Raw genomic sequence first — 20057 nt, forward strand, 5'->3', positions numbered from 1 at the left:
ACCCTATCTCTCATCTCCTTTTCCAACCCTGCTCTACTCCTCACTGTCTTGTTTCTCACTCTATCCAACCTTGTAACCCCTACCATACTTTTCAGATATTTCATCTTAAACACATTTAAACTTTTCCTCTCTTATGTTTCATGTTTCTGCCCCATACAGTGTGGTCAGCACAATCACTCCTTGATACAATCTCCTCTTTGCATCCATTCTCAAGTGTCTATTTCTCATTACACTCTTTAATCCACTAAGGCATTTACTTGCTTCTCTCAATCTACAGTTCATCTCCATTCCTCCCTTTCCTACCACATGCAACCTAAAGTTCCTAAAGCTATCCACTTCCTCCAACCTCTCTCCTTTATTACTCACTTCCAATTTGCTGCCATCCTCTCTCTCGTACATCTCATCATCTTACATTTATCCACATTTACCTTCAACTTTCGCCTCTCACATACCTTCCCAAACTCCATCACTAACTCCTTTAACCCCTCCTTTGATCCTCCCATTAGCGGAGTGTTGTCAGCAAACAACAACTGGCTTACCTCCCACTTTTCTCTATTTTCTTTCACCATCTCCAGTCCCCTGCCCATTACCCTCACCTTTCCTCCCACACCACCCTGTCCATGTAAACATTGAACAACCATGGCAACACGACACACCCCTGGAGCAGTCCCCTTTTACTTTAAACCACTCCCTCTCTCCATTTCCATTTCTAACACATGCTCTACTACTCTCATAAAAGCTCTTGACTACCCTTAACAGCTTTCCCTCAATCCTATATATCTACAAAACGGTGCCTTCCTATGTACCTTGTCACAAGCCTTTTCCAAATCCATAAAGGGCCAAAATGCATTCTTACCTTTCCCCAAAGCTTTCTCACATATCTTACCACAAAAATCTGATCCATGCAACCCCCACCTTTCCTAAACCCACACTGTTCCTAACCAAATACTCCCTCTGTTCCTCTCCTAATCCTCACTCAAAACCCTCCCATAAATCTTTCCAACTATACTCAATAAACTGATCCCTCTGGAAATATTACTTACATTTGTGAGAAAAAATTATTTAAGTTAATCTTGAATTAAAAATAACTTTACACTCTAAATTATATCTTTTCATCACCTCTATGCATCCATTCAAAATTTTCTCACAAAGAACATCCCTATGGATCATGTCAATCCTTTATTCTTTCACTCTTACCCTTTGCACTCTCTATTCTTTGCTTTCCCCAACACTGTAATGTATGTATATATATATATATATATATATATATATATATACTGGTATACAAAAAGTGTCCAGTAATACAAATGTACGTGCTCAGCATGCAATTTTTGTTCATTCTGGTGAATATTCAATAAAGTTTCAATTTTTTCAGTACATTTTCAATACAATAAAATGTATTATTATATGCAAAATATCATGTTTATGGGCCCATATGTATCCTTTTGGACAGAGGGTCCATGGTTTCCACCTGATTTGAAAAAGGGTCAGTGATCTAAATAGTGATACTGTCAAGAAGGAAGTAAAGTGTTAAAAAGTGCATTACACAAATCCTCACATGGTGTTTATTTCAATAGACTTGTCGGCAACTGCCACTTTCATTACACAAGTCCTTCCAAACTTTTGAGCTGGGGTAGTATGACCTTTTAATAGAAACCTGAGTATTGTTAAAAACATTTTAATCATCAGTAACCCTTTTTCTGTTAGCAGAAGTTGCACTCCTGACCTTACCATCCAGCACCCAACCCCATATGGGGTACTGAATGCATGTTTTATATAGTCAATATTTTGGGAACTTTAGTGACATTCCTACAGACCAAGTCATTCTATCTTCTTTTATGACTTTACCAAATCAATGCTGACCAAATTAAACTTTTTCATACTTTCTTTTCAATTATTAACTATCTACCACAGATGAAACTATGATGACATTGTGGAATAATCAAATCAAAGTCCGATGAAATATTCTCTTCCAAAGACCAATGACTGACCTGCATGAGGTGGTCCAGTGAGATGCATGAAAGAGAGGACCATTTTACTGCTCACCTTCAAATACTATCAACACCTTCAACTATATCTAGTGGTGCACCCCAAGGGATTAGCACTTGGTTAGACCGGGCCCAATACCCCTATCAACTTACAATATTACTCCTCTAAATTTTAACACAGGAAGAGTTGACAAACAACAACTGCATACCTTCTCCTACTCCTTCTGCCAGCAAGTGTCTGAAAAACAGACCCACACTAATACCTCATAGTAACTATCCCACTCTCACCAAATGGGAAGTGAGAAACCCTGGTAGGGCCAGCCCTGTCAGTTGTGGCAAGCTGCTGGAATTTTTTGGCCAATGTTTGGATCACCTCCCCTCCTGGCCAGGGCTGTCATACATACATATACCAAAGGCTTTTTCCCCCCTTATAAGGGAGTAGCCAAAAAACAAAGGCAGAAACCACTCCCACCCATTCCATCCCCTACATACTCTACCTTCCTCCACCCTCTTATTTTGGCACCTCCTGGATGATGGGTCATCCCTGCATCTTGTCCACTGCCTTGGGTCAGAAGTAGTGCCACAAGATACAGCACATCCACAGCAAGGCCACTTCATTAAATTGGTGACCCCCCCTCTCCATCCCCTCATGCAGAAATGGAGAAGACGGGGAGAAATCCCTTCGGGCTGCATTAATCTAGTTCTCATACATACTCCCTCACCCCCCATCCCCTACCCACTCCCCCTCATGCATCATAGCATCATCCATATACAACCATTCTCCATTCACTCCTATCTTCTGTCCTTTCCCATCCTTCCTCAACAGACATTCCCTCTTTCCCAATGCCCTTTTTACCCCATCCATCCATCTCATCCTTGGTCAACCCCTCATGTTCACTCCCTCCACCTCTGCCTTCCACACCTCTTTTACTAGTCTTTCTTCATTCATTCTTTCCTTGTGTCCCAACCATCCCAATACTCTTTCATCAACACTATTTCCCAACTCCCTTTCCACCCCCATTCTCCTCCTCACCTCCTCATTTCTCACTCTATCCAGCCTAGTAACCCCTCTCATACTTCTCAGGCACCTCATCTCAACTACAGACCGGTCTCCCTAACAAGCATACATATCATACATATACCAAGGCTTTTTTCCCCCTTACAAGGGAGGTAGCCAAAAAGGAAAAGGCATAAAATCATTCCCACCCATTCCATCACTGAATACACTCCACACCCCTCCACCCTCCCTCTCATCTTAGCACCTCCTGGATGACGGGTCATCCCTGCACCTTGTCCACTGCCTTGGGTCAGTAGCAGTGTCACAAGAGACACCACATCCACAGCAAGGCTGCTTCATTAAATTGGAGACCCCCCTCTCCATCCCCCCATGCATAAAAGGAGAAGACGGGGAGAAATCCCTTCAGGCTGCGTCAAATTTTGCTCACACATACTACCTCACCCCCCATCCCCCTGCCCATTCCACCTCATGCATCACACAACATCATCCATATATAACCATTCTCCATTCACCCCTGTCTTCTGTCCTCTTCCGTCCTTCCTCTTCCCCAAAGCCCCCTTCACCCCATCCATCCACCTCATCCTAGGATGTCCCCTCATTTTCACTCCCTCCATGTCTGCCTTCCATACCTTTTACTAGTCTTTCTTCACTCATTCTTTCCATGTGTCCAAACCATCCTTATACTCTTTCATCCACCCTATCTCCCAGCTCCCTTTCCACCCCTGTTCTCCTCCTCATCTCATTTCTCACTCTATCTAGCCTAGTAACCCCCATCATACTTCTCAGACACCTCATCTCAAACACATTCAAACTCCTTCTCTCTTCCTCTCTTATGTTCCATGTTTCTGCCCCATACAGTGCTGTTGGTACAATCACTCCTTCATACAGTCTCCTCTTAGCATCCATTCCCAAATGTCTATTCCTCATTACACTCTTTAATCCACCAAGGCATTTATTTGCTTCTCTCAATCTACATTCTACATCCACCTTCACTCCACCTTTTCCTGCCACATTTGCACCCAAGTATCTAAAACTATCCACTTCCTCCAGTCGCTCTCCCTTAATGCTCACTTCCAGTCTACTGCCACTTTCACCCCTTGTACATCTCATCACCTTACTTTTACCCACATTTATCTTTAGCTTTCTTCTATCACACACTCTCCCAAACTCTGTCAACAACTTCCTCAATCCCTCCTCCGATCCTGCCACAAGCGCAGTGTCATCCGCAAACAACAGCTGGCTCACCTCCCACTTTTCTCCATTTTTTTAACCATCTCCAATCCCTGACCCACTACCCTTGCATTTACCTCTCGCACTACCCCATCCATGTATAAGTTGAACAGCCAGGGCGACATAACGCATCCTTGACGAAGTCCCACCTTTACCTTGAACCACTCACTTTCTCCATTTCTAATCCTGACACAAGCTCTACTACTCTCATAAAAACTCTTGACAGTTCCTAGAAGCTTTCCTCCTATCCTGTATATCTGCATAACCTCCCACAGTGCCTTTCTGTCTACCCTATCGTAAGCCTTTTCCAGATCAATAAAAGCCCAATAAACATCCTTCCCCTTTCCTATAACTTTCTCACATATCTGTTTTACCACAAAGATCTGATCTACACAACCTCTACCCGTCCTAAATACACACTGTTCCTCACCAATTACTCCCTCTGTTCCTCTCCTAATCCTCTCAACAAGCACAGTAGCTAAAATATGTGAAAAGGTGATTAAAAATAGATGGGTTAAACATTTGAAAGAAAAATCTATACTAAACCCAAGCCAATTTGGATTTAGACAAGGAAGATCATATACAACAAATCTAATCTGCTTCTATTCGAGAATAATAGATATAATAGATGAGAGAGATTGATGGGCAGACTGTGCCTATCTAGATCTACAAAAGGCATTTGACTAAGTACCGCACAAAAAATTAATAGGAAAATTAGAATCAATAGGTGGCATCGCAGGGGGTAATTTATCAAAATGGATGGAAGACTTCCTGACTGGGAGAAAAATGAGGGTAGTAATCAGAGACAAATACTCGAAATGGGAAGAAATGATATGTGGTGTTCCACAAGGGTCGGTGCTGGCTCTAATCATGTTTGCCATCTACGTAAACGACATGGACAAAGGAGTTGAATGTTATATGAATTTCTTCGCAGATGATGCAAAAATATTAAAGAAAGTATCAACAAATGAGGACTGTGACTCATTACAATCAGACCTGGACACAATCTGGAAATGAACTCAAAAGTGGGAGATGAACTTTAATATCAAGAAGTGTAGCATAATGGAATTTGGTAAAAGCAAAAACAGAATTTCAAAAAATTACAAAATTGGTGGAAAAAAAAAAAAATAATAAAAAAAATAAGTGCACTCGGAAAGGGACCTTGGAGTGATAATAAGCAATGACATGACACCGGACAGACATATAAACAAAACAGTAGGTGAAACATATAACCTACTAAGGTCAATGAAAGTGGCATTTGAATACTTAGATGAAGAAATGATAACAAAAATATTAGTGACATTGATTAGACCAAAACTGGAATATGCAGTGACACTATGGACACCCAGTACTAAAAAGAATATAAGGAAACTAGAAAGAATACAGAGAGCAACAACAAAGTTGGCACCAGCTCTTTCCAAATTAACATATGAACAAAGATTATCGAAGCTAGAACTATCAACACTAGAGCAAAGAAGAGAAAGAGGTGATCTACTGACTATATATAGAATCATGAAAGGAATGGAAATCCTTGACAGAAAAGATTTACTAAAACATGACAATGGAAAAACAAGAGGTCATGAATAGGAACTAAAAAAGGACAACTATAGAAGAGATAGGAAAAAGAATAGCTTCCACACAGAATGCTGGATATATGGAATAACTTAGATGAAAAAACAGTGTGTGCAAATACTGTTCAAGATTTTAAGAATAAACTTGATGCTGAAAGATACAAAGACAGGTCACCATGAGCATAGCTCCTTTCCCGTTTAATACAACTAGGTAAATACAAACACCTCCTCTCTTCCTCATTTATGCTCCATGTTTCTGCCCCATTTAGTGCTGTCAGCACAATCACTCCTTCATACAATCTCCTCTTTGCATCCATTCCCAAATGTCTATTTCTCATTACACTTTTTAATCCACCGAGGCATTTACTCGCTTCTCTGAATTTACATTCTACTTCCACCCCCACTCCTCCCTTTCCCACCACATTCGCACCCAAGTATCTAAAACTATCCACTTCCTCCAGTCTCTCTCTCTTAATACTCACTTCCAGTCTGCTGCCACTTTCTCCCCTTGTACATCTCATCACCTCACTTTTACTCATATTTATCTTCAACTTCCTTCTTTCACACACCTTCCCAAACTTTGTCACTAAGTTCCTCAATTCGTCCTCTGATCCTGCTACAAGTGCAGTGTTGTCCACAAACAACAGCTGGCTTATCTCCCACTTTTCTCCATTTTCTTTAACCATCTCCAATCCCTGACCCACTACCCTTGCATTTACTTCTCGTACCACCCCATCCATGTATAAATTGAACAGCCAGGGCAACATAACACATCCCTGACGAAGTCCCACCTTTACCTCAAACCACTCACTCTCCATTTCTAATCCTAACACAAGCTCTACTACTCTCGTAAAAACTCTTGACTGCTCTCAAAAACTTTCCTCCTATACTGTATATCTGCCTTCCTGTCTACCCTGTCATAAGCATTTTCCAGATCCATAAAACCCCATAATACATCCTTACCCTTTCCTATAGCATTCTTATATCTGTCTTACCACAAAAACCTGATCTACACAACCCTTACCTCTCCTAAACCCACACTGTTCCTCACCAATTACTCCCTCTGTTCCTCTCCTAATCCTCTCAATCAAGACCATCCCATAAGCCTTCCCAACTACACTTAACAAGCTAATCCCTCTGAAACTACTACACTCACACTTGTCCCCTTCTCACTTGTAAAGTGGAACTATACAGGCACTCCTCCAGTCCTCCGGTACTCTACCCTCTCTTAAACAAACATTAAATAACCTTACCAGCCATCCACCATCACTGTACCTCCATTTTTTCAAACATTCTGCATGGCATCCATCCAACCCAGGCACCTTACCTGCTCTCACCATCTTAACAGCTGCCTTCACTTCATCTTTCCTTATTTCTCCTCCATTTTCCTCACTCGCCACTCTCATTTTCTCAGCGCTTCCCACTGCAACTATCTTTCCCTCCCTATCCTCCTTCACATTTAGCAACTCCCTAAAATACTCTGCCCACCTTCTTCTCACTACCTTCTCTTCCATTATTGTCTCTCCATCTGCACCTTTCACCTTTTCTTCTCTACTTGATTCACCTCCTCTTCCTCTCTTAATTTCTTTCCAAAACATTTTTTTATTACTTCCAAATTTTGTCATACTCTTACCCATTTCACATCTGCTCTCCTCTTTGCCTCCTTTATCTTATGCTTTACTTCTCCTCTCTTTACTTTGTACCTCTCATATGATTTCCTTGTCCTATTTTGTAACCAATCTATGAAGGCCTACTTCTTCTCTTCTACACCCTTCTTTGCTTCCTCATCCCACCACTCGCTACCCTTCCTTCTATTTCCTCCCGTCCTCCTTGTTCCACACACCATCTTTGCACACTTTATGACTCCCTCCTTGAACCATCCCCATTCCTCCTCCATTCATGTCATGAACCAATGAAAGAAAACAGTGGGTCATGGGAACCAAACTCATGAGTTTGACATAATATCCACTGGGCTAGTGGGAAAACCAAAACAATGTTGCTTGCTACTAGGGGTTGTGGGTTTCCAATTACTTATCCTTGAGGAGAAATTACTGTGTTCTCTTACAGGAACCAACAACAGGTATCTGTAAGTGATTCCTTGAGATGGACATCGAAGGGTAGTCTCCCTGAGGTCCATCAATACATCTTTACATCTTCACAGCCCTATGAGATTGACAGTTGGTTTCTGGACCAGGCAGAGGATCTCTCACAATTCTGACAGTAATTCACACAAGGAGAGTTGACAATCAATGACTCCATGTCTCTTCCTAATACTATAACTCAGCAGTATAGAAATAATCCTACACTATTACAACATGAACAACAGTCCACCATTTATTCACTGAGGAAGGTCTGAGGACCAATGCTAGCCACTGTGGAATTGATGTTTTTCAGCCAGTAAAGCTCAAGGCTTTACAAAAATGGCTTTACTAAATGTAATAGTGTGGCTGAATAAAAGAGCAAGTTTCAAACTACTTCTTCATAGATCTTGCTATATTACTATGTAAAAAAAATGGAAAACAATAAAAATTACCTGAAGGGCAGCAAACATCAACATTTCCTCTTCTGTGCAGTCAATTTCTTCATTGAGAATAGCCCATCTGGCCTGCTCATAAATCTGGTTAATGCGCACTGCATCATACTTGGGGTTCAAGTCATAGAAAGACATGAATTTGAAGCGGAGGAGGAGTGTGCTGAATTCTCGCACCCCCTGTTCCATGATAGACAGTGATGAATCCAACCACCTGAAATGATCAGGGACAAAGTTTATATAAATACTAACAACTTGTATGTATGACAAATACCTTACTGGCTACAGTACACTAAGCCACTTTCTACAAATCTTAACATCTTTTCCTTTCATATATGGAAAATGTAATTTAAGAAAGAAATCCAACAAGTAACTCCAGTAAATCTTACGCAACATTCATCCTGGCTCTATCAAGAAGGGTCTTTGGACGGACAATGCTTGACATTGCTTCCTCTGTGGGGTGACTTGGTGACTTTGCCAAGGAAGCACTCAGGTCCTCAGCCCCATCAATACTGTCCAATGTGGTATTGTGTGAGCTGTAGCCATTTGACATATTGTGATGCCAAGTTCCTCCCTGTAAATAATAAATAAAATAAAAGTGACCATCTCATGGAATATACCTAGAATTTGGCAATAATCTACAAGACTTCTCATGTTCAGCTCAAGGGAAGAAGGAAAAAGTAAATGCACATCTACATTCTTCCCTAGTACAACAGACATCTACCATTAAGAGTGTTAGTACAACTGAGAGACTGATGACTGAGGAACCCCTCATCCCCTAGGTGTTGAGATAGGCCAGATGTGAGGAAAAAAATATAAATAAATAAATAAATAAATAGATAAATGCATAAAATAAATTAATAGATAATGACAAATAATAAACAAACAAAAAATAAACAATAATTTATAATAAACAAACAAAAAATAAACAGATACATACATATACCAAGGGTTTTCCCCCTTACAAGGGAGACAGCCAATTTCAAAGGCATAAATTCAAACCCACACATTTCATCCCCACATATTCCACTCCCATTCGCCACACCTCCTTCCCTCTTTTCTTGGCTCCTCCTGCAGCAAGAAATAGTACATCCACAGCAAGGCTGCTTCATCTAATTGACCAATCCCCCCCCCCTCTCCATTCCCTCATGCAAAAATAGAGAAGACAGGGAGAAATCCCTTTGGGCTATGTCAAAATATCATTCACACATAACCCCTCACCCCCCACCCCCTCCATTCCATGCTTCACAGTATCATCCATACACAACAATTTTCCACTCACCCCTATCTTCTGTGTTCTCCCTTCCTTCCTCCTTCCTAATGCCCCTTTTATCTCATCCATCCATCTCATCATTGGTCACCCCCTCATGTTCACTCCTTCCACTTCTGCCTTCCACACCTCTTTTATTAGTCTTTCTTCACTAATTCTTTCAATGTGTCCAAACCATCACAATATTCTTTCATCAACTTTATCTCCCAATACCCTTTCCACCCCTGCTCTCCTCCTCACCTCCTCATTTCTCACGCTATCCAGCCTTATAACCCCCACCATACTTCTCACACATTTCATCTCAAATACATTTAAACTCTTCCTCTTTTATGTTTCATGCTTGTGCCCCATACAGATAAGAAAATAATGATAAATAGATGAAACAAATAAAATATATGGCTGGCATTACAGCATATTGCTTAGGTGTTTATCTAAATGAACCTTAAAACTTTGAATTGTACTACATTGCACTGCCTCTGCAGGAAGCTTATTCCATTTATTGACTACACAGTTATCAAAGTTGTTTCTGCCCACTTCCAAATTAAATCTACTTCTTGACAGTTTGAGACCATTATATCTTGTCTGATTTGCATTGTGTGAAATTTTTATCACTTTTGATATTGTTAATTCCCATTAAAATCTTAAATACTTGTATGAAATCACCTCCGAGTCTATGCCTATTTAGGGAAAATAGATTTATATGTTTTAGTTAATTTTCATATGATTAATTTCTGATATTTGGAATAAGTTTTGTGGGTCATTGTTGTACTTGTTCCAACATGTCAATGTCTTTAATGAGATTTAGTGACCATACAGAAATAGCATATTCCAAATGTGGATAAACTAATGATTTATATAGCTTGCTAATGACAGATGGACTTTTAAAATCAAAATATTGCACAAGCAGTCCTAGAATCTTATTTGCCTTCTCTGAGGTGGAAATACATTGCTTAGATGACCTGAGATCATCACTTATAATTACACCAAAATCTTTTTCACTATCCACTTTTGTTAACGAATTTCTAAATAACTTATAATTGTACTTATTGTTATCTTTACCTATGTGCATAACCTTACATTTACTTGTGTTAAATTTCATTAGCCACTTTTCAGACCATTGTAGTTTATCTAAATCTTCTTGAATATCTAATTGGTTTAAATGATCATTTGCCATTCTGGAGTTTTTTGTCATCAGCAAAATTGGTCTGTGGTCTATATCATTTATATATACTATGAATAGAAGTGTAAGGTAAATTAAGAGTGGAGGATAGATGGAGAAAGAGGAAAAGGACAAATGGTAGGGAGGTGCTCAGAGTGAATTCTTTAAATGAAAAGGAAAAGGAGGAGTACAAGAAGCTGAGAGAGGAGTGGGAGGGAGTGAAGGATAGAGTAGAGCCAGGAGTGGAGGAGGAATGGGGATTGTTCTTATGCTTTACTTCACCAATGCCTAAACAATTAGTCAACAATTACACAATACTTAAAAAGGAAGAAATCTTAATTACCTAATGACAACTCATAGCAATTAAATACAAAATTATGCAACATTATCATGTATATGTTAGTATTAAATCTAATTCTCATGCATATTCACTGGCTATTCAATAAATAATTTGCAAAAAAGACAAATTATAAGACTCAAAACCATTTGAAATATAGCAAAACTTCTGAAGCACTGATCTACTGATGGGTCAGCAACCCTTGTTCCCTAACTAGTACCACTACAATAGCACTATTTTTACAAGCATTTGAAATATCCTATTCAATCCACATTAGGACTAGTCAGTAAAAAAAAAATCTTTTGAAGAAAGTGCTGCAAACCTAAAATGAATGCATCACAAGAGATGGCTGTTGGAAAATATTTATCTTTACCATGAGCAACATCATTAGCAAATCAACCTATTGTACAATAACATCTCTTAAGACTGAAGCAGCTGTAAATTCAATTGATTTATATACAGCAAATGGACAGATACAGTGCTCATGGGAACAATGATCAATACCTTGAAAATAAAGATGTGTGAGTGATACTTATTCATCCTGACTGGATGAACTCACAACTTGGTGACCTATTTTTTAATAAAAGTGTGGTTTCAAGATAATCCTAAAAAATACTCCCAACCAATATAAGAGATTAACAGCTTAATTCTGATAAATATCTTAAACACATATGAACACACTTGTAGTTTAACCACAATGCTAACTAAATTTCAGTCATTAGTTCTAGACCACTAAAATGGGGTTTTCAACCAAATGTGACTCCAATCTGCCCAGGTCTACTCAATCTGCTGAATAAAAATATCTGGCAGTATATTCATCAAAAGTATGCAGCACTTACCTCTTGCAGCCACATATTGACAATGAAATGAGGAAGGTATATTCTGTGGTGAAATTATGTAGATAGGATGTATCTAGAGCAACCCCCTGCTGTTATGTTGGGCCAACACAGTGGAATGTGCAGCAGGAGGACCCAGCCAGTTGCTTCCACACTGTCATAGGAAGAGCATTTACAGGTACCTCTCTTTGGGACCTTGCCTTTTTTCACACTAGTTTCCTTCATTTCCATAGTCTCTGTATCATTACCATGGCTTGTACAAAGGAATTAACTAAAGGAATAATTCCCCAAGTCATGACTAAAGAAGGCAGGTCACAGAACCAAAGGAATCAGTGAAGTGTTAAAGGTGGCCAAGTCCAAAGAGATACACATTGCAATTTTAGAAGGGAGAAGGGCTGGAGACACCATCCCAAAAACCTAGGATTGGGCATCCTAAGAAGACTTCTCCAAGGGTTTTAAACATCATGAAGCGTTCTTTAGAATAAAATCTGTTAACAAAAGTAAAATTTCTGAAGGCAAAGTCTTCTTAGGACCCCCTATACCAGGTTACTGGGATGGTATCTCCAGCTCTCCTCCCTCCCAAAATCATACCATGTATCTCTTGACTTTGGACTTGGCTACTTTCAATAGTTCACTGATTTCTTTAGTTCCACGGCCTGCCTTCTTTAGTCCAATGACTTGGGCAATTATTTCTTTAATAAATGCCTCTGCAGAAGCCATGGTAATGATACAGACCCTAGGAAAATGAAGAAAACCAGTGTGAAAAAAGGCAAGGTCCCAAAGAGAGGGGTTACTTTTAAATGCTATTCCTATGGCAGCATGGGAGCAGCTGGCTGGATTCTCCCTTACATTCCACTCCGTTGGCCCAGTGTGACAGCAGGGGATTGCCAGATACATTCTATCTACATAATTTCACCTCAGAAAATGCCTTCTTATTTTCATCATCAATACGCGGCCACAAGGAGTAGGCACTGCATACTTTGAATGAGTACTGTAAGTTCCCCATATGAATTGTCAATCCTGACAAAGGGGTAAAATTTTTATACAACACAAACATAGCCTTTCCTACACACAACAGTGTAAGTCTTGACTTACTGGAGAGCTAATGGGGGTCCTATTGGGAGTGCCTGGAGGGTTAGACCCTAATGTTCTGTCCAGTGATCCATTACTGGAGTTTTGGGATTTGTTTGCAATAAAAGTGTTTGTGTCTGCCGGTAGAGCACCATTCTTTGCAGTGCTCTTCTTCTTTTGCATCTTCTCTGCATAATTAGACTTGAGAACCCCAGATGTGAGTGGCTTGCAGAAAGATAACTCTTCTGGATGTCTAACACCTTCAAAGAAAGGCCATCATTAGCAAAGTAGAATACCTGGTCATTTGAAAAATTAAGACAACAAATACATCAGCACATTCTTCTGAACTATTTCACCAAAGTAGTCTATTTGTAAAATAAAATTTGCACTGGCAAAGGGGGCACTCATAAATTATTTTTATTTACCAGAGCCCTTATCATGGGAATGGCCAAGTAAGCACTTAAACATATATACAGATATATATGCATTTATACATACATAACAAAGAACTTTCCCTCCCTTATTAGGGGGTGGCAGAGTGAAAGCACACACAATAAAAAATTGGAAACAATGAAGTCAAAAAAGTAAACTCAGAGAGGGACCTAGAAGTAATCATCTCAAGTGACTTGACACCTGACAAACACGTAAATAAATCATTTGGAGAGACTTACAACTTATTAAGATCAATGAAAGTGGCCTTCGACTACATAGATGAGGAGATGGTTAAAAAAATAATTGTTACACTGATAAGACCAAAATTAGAATATGCTGTATCAATGTGGGCACCTAGCACAAAAAAAGAACATAAGAAAATTAGAAAGAATCCAAAGAGCAGCGACAAAAATGGCACCCACACTGTCAAATCTGACATATGAACAAAGATTGGAGAAATTACAGTTATCAACACTAGAACAGAGAAGGGAAAGAGGCAATTTGTTGACCATTTTCAGAATTATGTAAGGGATGGAAGTTCTTGATAGAGATGACCTATTAAAGTGAGACAGAAGAGAAACAAGAGGACATGAAAAGAAACTAAAGAAAGACAGTTACAGAAGAGACCTGAAGAAAAAAAGCTCCCCACATAGAGTGATCGATGTCTGGAACAAACTGAACAGAAAAACATTGAATGCCAGAAGTATACACAATTTTAAGAACAAACTGGATGTGGAGAGATATGAAAATGGGTCACTACGAGCATAGTTCCCATCCTGTAAAATACAACTAGGTAAATACACATCAGACTAACAGCAAAGATTGCAACTCAGGAGTACCTGTGTTGTATTAGTAGGGAAGGGGAAAGATTGTGGTGTAGTGGGCAGGTGAAGAAAAAGGAGAAGGGGAGATATCATTGAGGAAAATGGAAGGAAATTAGGAAGGGGATGAATGGGCCCCAGATGTCAGAAGGGGTGTCAACAAAAGGTGTGCAAAACACACAGACGAGGTAGAACAGGGGAGCAGAGGTATCAAAAGCATTAATATAGATAATAGCAACTCAATGGAAATAGAAGATAACTGCTTTTATGGATTTAATGAGGGAGATGACAACCTCCCCCAACTTGTAAATCTAGAGGACAAACTAAAAAAATGATCAAAGCATGGGAGATTAGGTTTAACCAATTAACACTAGTTACACATAGAGTCGATAAACTGGAAGAACTAAAGGAGAATCAAAACCTAACTAAAGAAATAAAATAATTAAAAAGACAGTTAAGAGAATTAAAGGATGAGAATGAGGTATTAAATAGGAATAATAAAGAGAATAATGGGTCCACAGCAAAAGAGGTAAGTGGTTGGAAAAAGTACAAGACAACAATAAAATTGAATTTAGATATATAGTGAAACAACAGATAAAAGAACAAACTAAGGACACAGTTATTAAAGTGATGAGGGAGAAGAAGAATATAGTGAGAGACTTAGCGGATAAAAAGAAATGTATAATTGTATTAAGGATGGAAGAGAAGCATAATCCAAATAGGACTACAAGAGTAAAGGAGAAGGAAAAAGTAAACAAGATATTAAAAGTAGTTCAAGAAGATCAACCAAAAACAGGGGAAGAAATTGAAGAAATATATAGACTAGGGAAATACAATACAGATAAGCCCAGACCAATTAAGGTTAAATTCAGGTCACACACGACAGCAGAGCATATCTTAACAAAAACAGGGAAACTGGCACAAAGTGATCTGTATAAACAGGTATGGATAAAAAGAGAGATGAATAATGAGGAGAGGAAGAGAAAACAAAAAGACTAGAAGCTAAGGAAAAAACAAGAACAGAGTTAGACAAAGAGAAATTCTACTGGATAGTGGATATAAAAGTGAGGAAATGGTTCATAGCAGAGAAAAATGGAAGGGAAACAGAAAACAGGATGGAGGTAGCACAAAATTAAAAGTGTTTTACACAAATATAGATGGCTAAATAACAGGCTTGAATGTGCTGAATGATTACCTGAAGGAAAAACCGGACATAAAGGGAATTATTGAGACAAAATTGAAAGGTCCACTACCACCCAACAGTGTAGGACAGGGTGCATGTAATTATTGGACTAGAAACAGAGAAGTAAAACAAGGGGGTGGAGTTACGTTCCTGACTGAGAAGGATATAAATGTGAGGAATGTTACATATGGAAAGAATAGAGTAGAGATGATTATGATGGAAGTGGAGGACAGGGATGGGAAGAGCAGGAAGAGAATACAAGGTATAGAAATGAGGAAGAACCATCAAGACTGGACCTAATAATCACATCAGAACCTGAAATAGTGGACAAGATTGAATATAAGACACCAATAAGTAAAAGTAACCACATATTGGTTGAACTGGAACTAAATGAGGAAAAATACATGGAAAAAAACAAACAATATAGAAAGGGAAGATTGATGTATGGAAAAACAAATTTTGATAAAACAAGAGAATTCTTTAAAAAAAACAGACTGGGAAAGGGAAACACAAGGAGGAAACAAGAGTGGAAGAGAAATGGAACATTTTGACAAAAATTCATAAAGAAGGAATGGAAAAGTATGTTCCAAGACAAAAACAAGTAAAAGGTTATGTAAAGTGCTGATACAACAAAAGATGTAGGGAGTTAAAAGACAAAAGGAAAAAAGCTTGGATAAAAAGGTAAAAAAGACAAATGACCTGAAAAATGGAAAATATATACTAGTTATAGAAATCAATATGTGCAAGTGTGCAGTGAAGAAAAGAGAAAATATGGAAAAGATGTCACAGAAAAATGTAAATATCAAACAAATCTATTTTATAGATTTGTAAACAACAAACTCAAAAACAAACAAGAATTAACGAAACTATGACAAGGAGTTGAATACAGAGGAAATAGAAATGGCAAAAATTATGAACAAGCATTTTAAATCGGTGTTTACGAGGGAGAACATACAACTTAGAGATGTTTTGTATGATTTGAAGGGTGCTGTGGTGTGTCTCACTGAGATTAGGAGCCCATGCAGGACTCGCATAATTCATCACTGACCGTATGCATTGTTTGTATATTGTTGTATTAGTTTCTTTGTTTTGTCCAAAAGTTGTTCCAGTGATTGACTTAAGTGCGTTAAGTCTAGGTGTGCATTTGTTTTTTATGTTTGTGAGGTGTTGTTTGAAAGACATGGATGTATCGTATGTTACACCAAGAATTTTCGGTGTGTTTGTGTGTGGTATTAGAGTGTTGTTGATGCACAAATACAACACCTACAGACCATTTACACCATGAAACAAAAGTCCTCAAAGTCAAGGACCACCTCGACATGAGAGGCACACAAACACTTGCTGCAGCCACCACAAACACATCACACCCGCTACACTACATAGCAGAACACCCACACACACCAAGAAACATTAAAACTACACCCAAAGACCTTTATTACGCACAGATACTCTCTTCTCTTCCTCCACAACCACCAAATACCAGCCTCCGGAAACATATTCATAATCATATCACTCACCGCTCCATTAACACACTGAAAGACAACACACTGCTGCATGCCAGACCCCCTGATATCCACCCTTCTGAATCCTCTCTCCCACGAAAGGACAGAGTCCACTTGGCCAGACTGCGATGCGGTCACCACCCAGCACTTCTAAGCTACCAGAAGAGGCTGGATGACCGTGTTGTGAACAGCTGCCCAGGATGTAACACTTCACCCCATACCATACAACACATAATGGAAGACTGCATTATACACAATCATGCACGCAAACAACACAACATACACTCTATAAAGGATTTGTGGGAAAACCCAGTTTCGGCTGTGGCCTTCCTTGGGGAGACGGGACTGCTCGGACAGACAGTCTAGGGAACGACAACAACAACAACAACTTAGAGATGTCGAGTGGGAAGAGAAAGTCCCCCCTATGAAAGAGATAGAAGTAACAAGGAAAGAAATAATGAATCACTTGAGTAATCTTGATTTCAGAAAATTGCATGAACCAGATGAAATGGCCATCTGGATTTTGAGAGAATGCAGGAACGAACTAACAGACAAAATACATAGTCTAATAAGCAGTTCATTGAAAGAAGGAAAAGTTCCAGAAGACTGGAAAAGAGCAAATATAGTGCCAATATATAAAGGGGGAAACAAGGAAGATCTACTTACTATAGACTGGTCTCTCTTACAAGTACAATAACTACAATTTGTGAAAGAATTATCAAAATTAGACGGGTAAGGCATTTGGAAAAAAAAACCAATGTACTAAATACAAGGCAGTTTGGATTTTGACAAGGACAATCATTCGTCACAAACTTAATGTGTTTCTATTCAAGGCTAGATGTAATACAAGAGATGGATGGGCTGTGTGTGCATTTCTAGACCTGAAAAAAGATTTTGATAAGGTGCCACATAAGAAATTGCTAAAGAAATTAGAAATTGTAGGAGGAATATAGGGCAATTTGCTGAAGTTGGATGGAAGACTTCTTGCATGAAAGAAAAGTGAGTGGTGATAAGAGGCAAACATTCTAATTGGGATGAAGTGATTAATGGAGTTCCACAAGGAACAGTTCTGGCCCCAATAATGTTTGCTATATATATTAATGATATGGATAAAGGAATTGAAAGTTATATGAGCTTCTTTGCAGACGATGCAAAATTGTTTAAAAAAGTGAACACTGTAGAAGATTGTGAGTTGCTGCAGAGTGATCTCTATAAAGTATGGGAGTGGAGTAGGAAGTGGGAGATGGAATTCAATAATAAGAAGTGTAGTATAATGGAATTTGGAAGAGGCAAATAAAGAATAGTGGGATCATATAAATTGGGAGAGGAAGAAATTAAAGAAGTACAAAATGAGAAGGACCTGGGAGTCATTATTATGTATATGTCTCCTGCGAAATATATAAACAAAATTTTTGGAGGAAATTATAATTTGACAAGAACAATCAAAGTGGCATTTACATACCTGGACGAAGAAATGGTGAAGAAAATACTAGTCACTTTGATAAGACCAAGATTGGAGTATGCAGCAATGATATGGTCACCAAGTACAAAAAAAAATGTATAACAAAAATTGAAAGAATACAAAGAGCAATTATGAAATTGGCACCAACACTCTCAGAACTATATGAGAGGCTAGCAAAACTTGAGCTACAGACATTAGAGCAATATAAAGTTGGTACAAAGGAAGTAAAAAAAAGTTAGCTTGAAAAACGGACCTTGGAGTAATTATTAACAAAAACATGACACCAGACAAACATATTAACAAAATAGTCTGAGAAACCTACAATTTACTAAAATAAATAAAGATGGCCTTTAACTACTTGGATGAGGTAATGGTAAAGAAAACATTAGTTACATCGATAAGACCAAGATTGGAGTATGCTGTGACACTATACACACCCAGCACAAAAAAGAATATAAAGAAATTAGAATCCAAAGAGCAACGACAGATGGCACCAAAACTTTCAAAATTGACATACAAAGATTGTCCAAATTGGAATTACCAACCCTGGAACAAAGAAGAGAAAGAGGAGATCTACTGGTTATCTACAGAATCATGAAAGGCATGGAAGTCCTTGACAGAGAAGATTTATTAAAGTGGGGCAAAAGAACTAGGTATATAGGTAAATACATTAAAAACAAGACCTTTCATCAGTGCTACAATATCAGGATACCTACCGTATATTTCCACGTATAAGACGACCCTAAAATCCAAAAATTCACCCCTTAAAATGGGGGGTCGTCTTATACTACCATTATAAAAATCAGACCTTGAATTCTACCTGAGATAACTTGGTAGGCTAGCCTGCCAATAACCACCGATACACAGGAAATGATTCACATTATGATAAGAACTGGTAATAAAGGTAATTAAACCATATTTACCTTATATATTATTGGCATATCTTTATAGTAAATGGCAATTGTTAATAAATACGAGGAATAATTCTATATTAATGAAATTACGGTACTTTTAACTACTCTATGTAAACACATTTAACACAGCTGAAAAAAATGTAAACATCGAGCACTGGTTGCGTTCATAGCAACCTTTTTCTTTCGATAACTTTTCAGTAATTTTTAAGACTGAAAATAAAAATTTTGGATTACAGTACATAAAACGTTTATCAATAAAAAAAATATTACAGTAGTTGAACCAGGAGCGTAAACAAATCATTTTTGTTAGTTGACGTGTGTTCTCAGAAAATCATGAGACATGATTTGCTTTGTTATTTCATTTATTTTGAATTTATAAGGATACAGTAAGTAATTTATCTGGTATAAGGATACAGTTAAGTAATGAGAAAGAAAAGAGAAAAACGGAAAAAACAGCTGATAAACGCAATCAAAACAATTCTTTTTGTACGGTAGGTTTGATACACTGATGCTTTTGTAATTTAGCAGTCGTCTTATACTACCGATATGAGATAGATTCATAACAATTTGCTCTAATTTTGTACCTCGTCTTATACAAAGGTCGTCTCATACACGGAAATATACGGTAGGTTGTGTTAAATGGGAAGTGGGAGTGCTCATGGATGCCCAAGGTAAGCTAATATAGTGAAAATTTGTGAATATTGAAAGAAAATGGAAGGGAATGAAAATGGGC

At 38.4% G+C, this 20057-nt stretch overlaps 1 protein-coding gene across 16 annotated transcripts in view; it reads right to left on the reverse strand.

The window, feature by feature from the left end:
• Fit1 (Fermitin 1) overlaps nt 1–20057 on the reverse strand; it is a 262377-nt gene that overhangs the window by 35899 nt on the left and 206421 nt on the right. For all 16 annotated transcript variants that reach the window (XM_076180065.1, XM_076180055.1, XM_076180056.1 and 13 more), the window contains 3 exons: nt 13035–13270; nt 8727–8911; nt 8341–8551 (listed from right to left, as the gene is read on the reverse strand). In XM_076180065.1, the coding sequence (XP_076036180.1) occupies nt 8341–8551; nt 8727–8911; nt 13035–13270 (632 nt within the window). The remainder of the gene's footprint in view (nt 1–8340; nt 8552–8726; nt 8912–13034; nt 13271–20057) is intronic.

Source organism: Oratosquilla oratoria, chromosome 43 (genome assembly GCF_046742065.1).
Source record: "Oratosquilla oratoria isolate Oo_2021 chromosome 43, ASM4674206v1, whole genome shotgun sequence".
Taxonomy (NCBI): Eukaryota; Metazoa; Arthropoda; class Malacostraca; order Stomatopoda; family Squillidae; genus Oratosquilla; species Oratosquilla oratoria.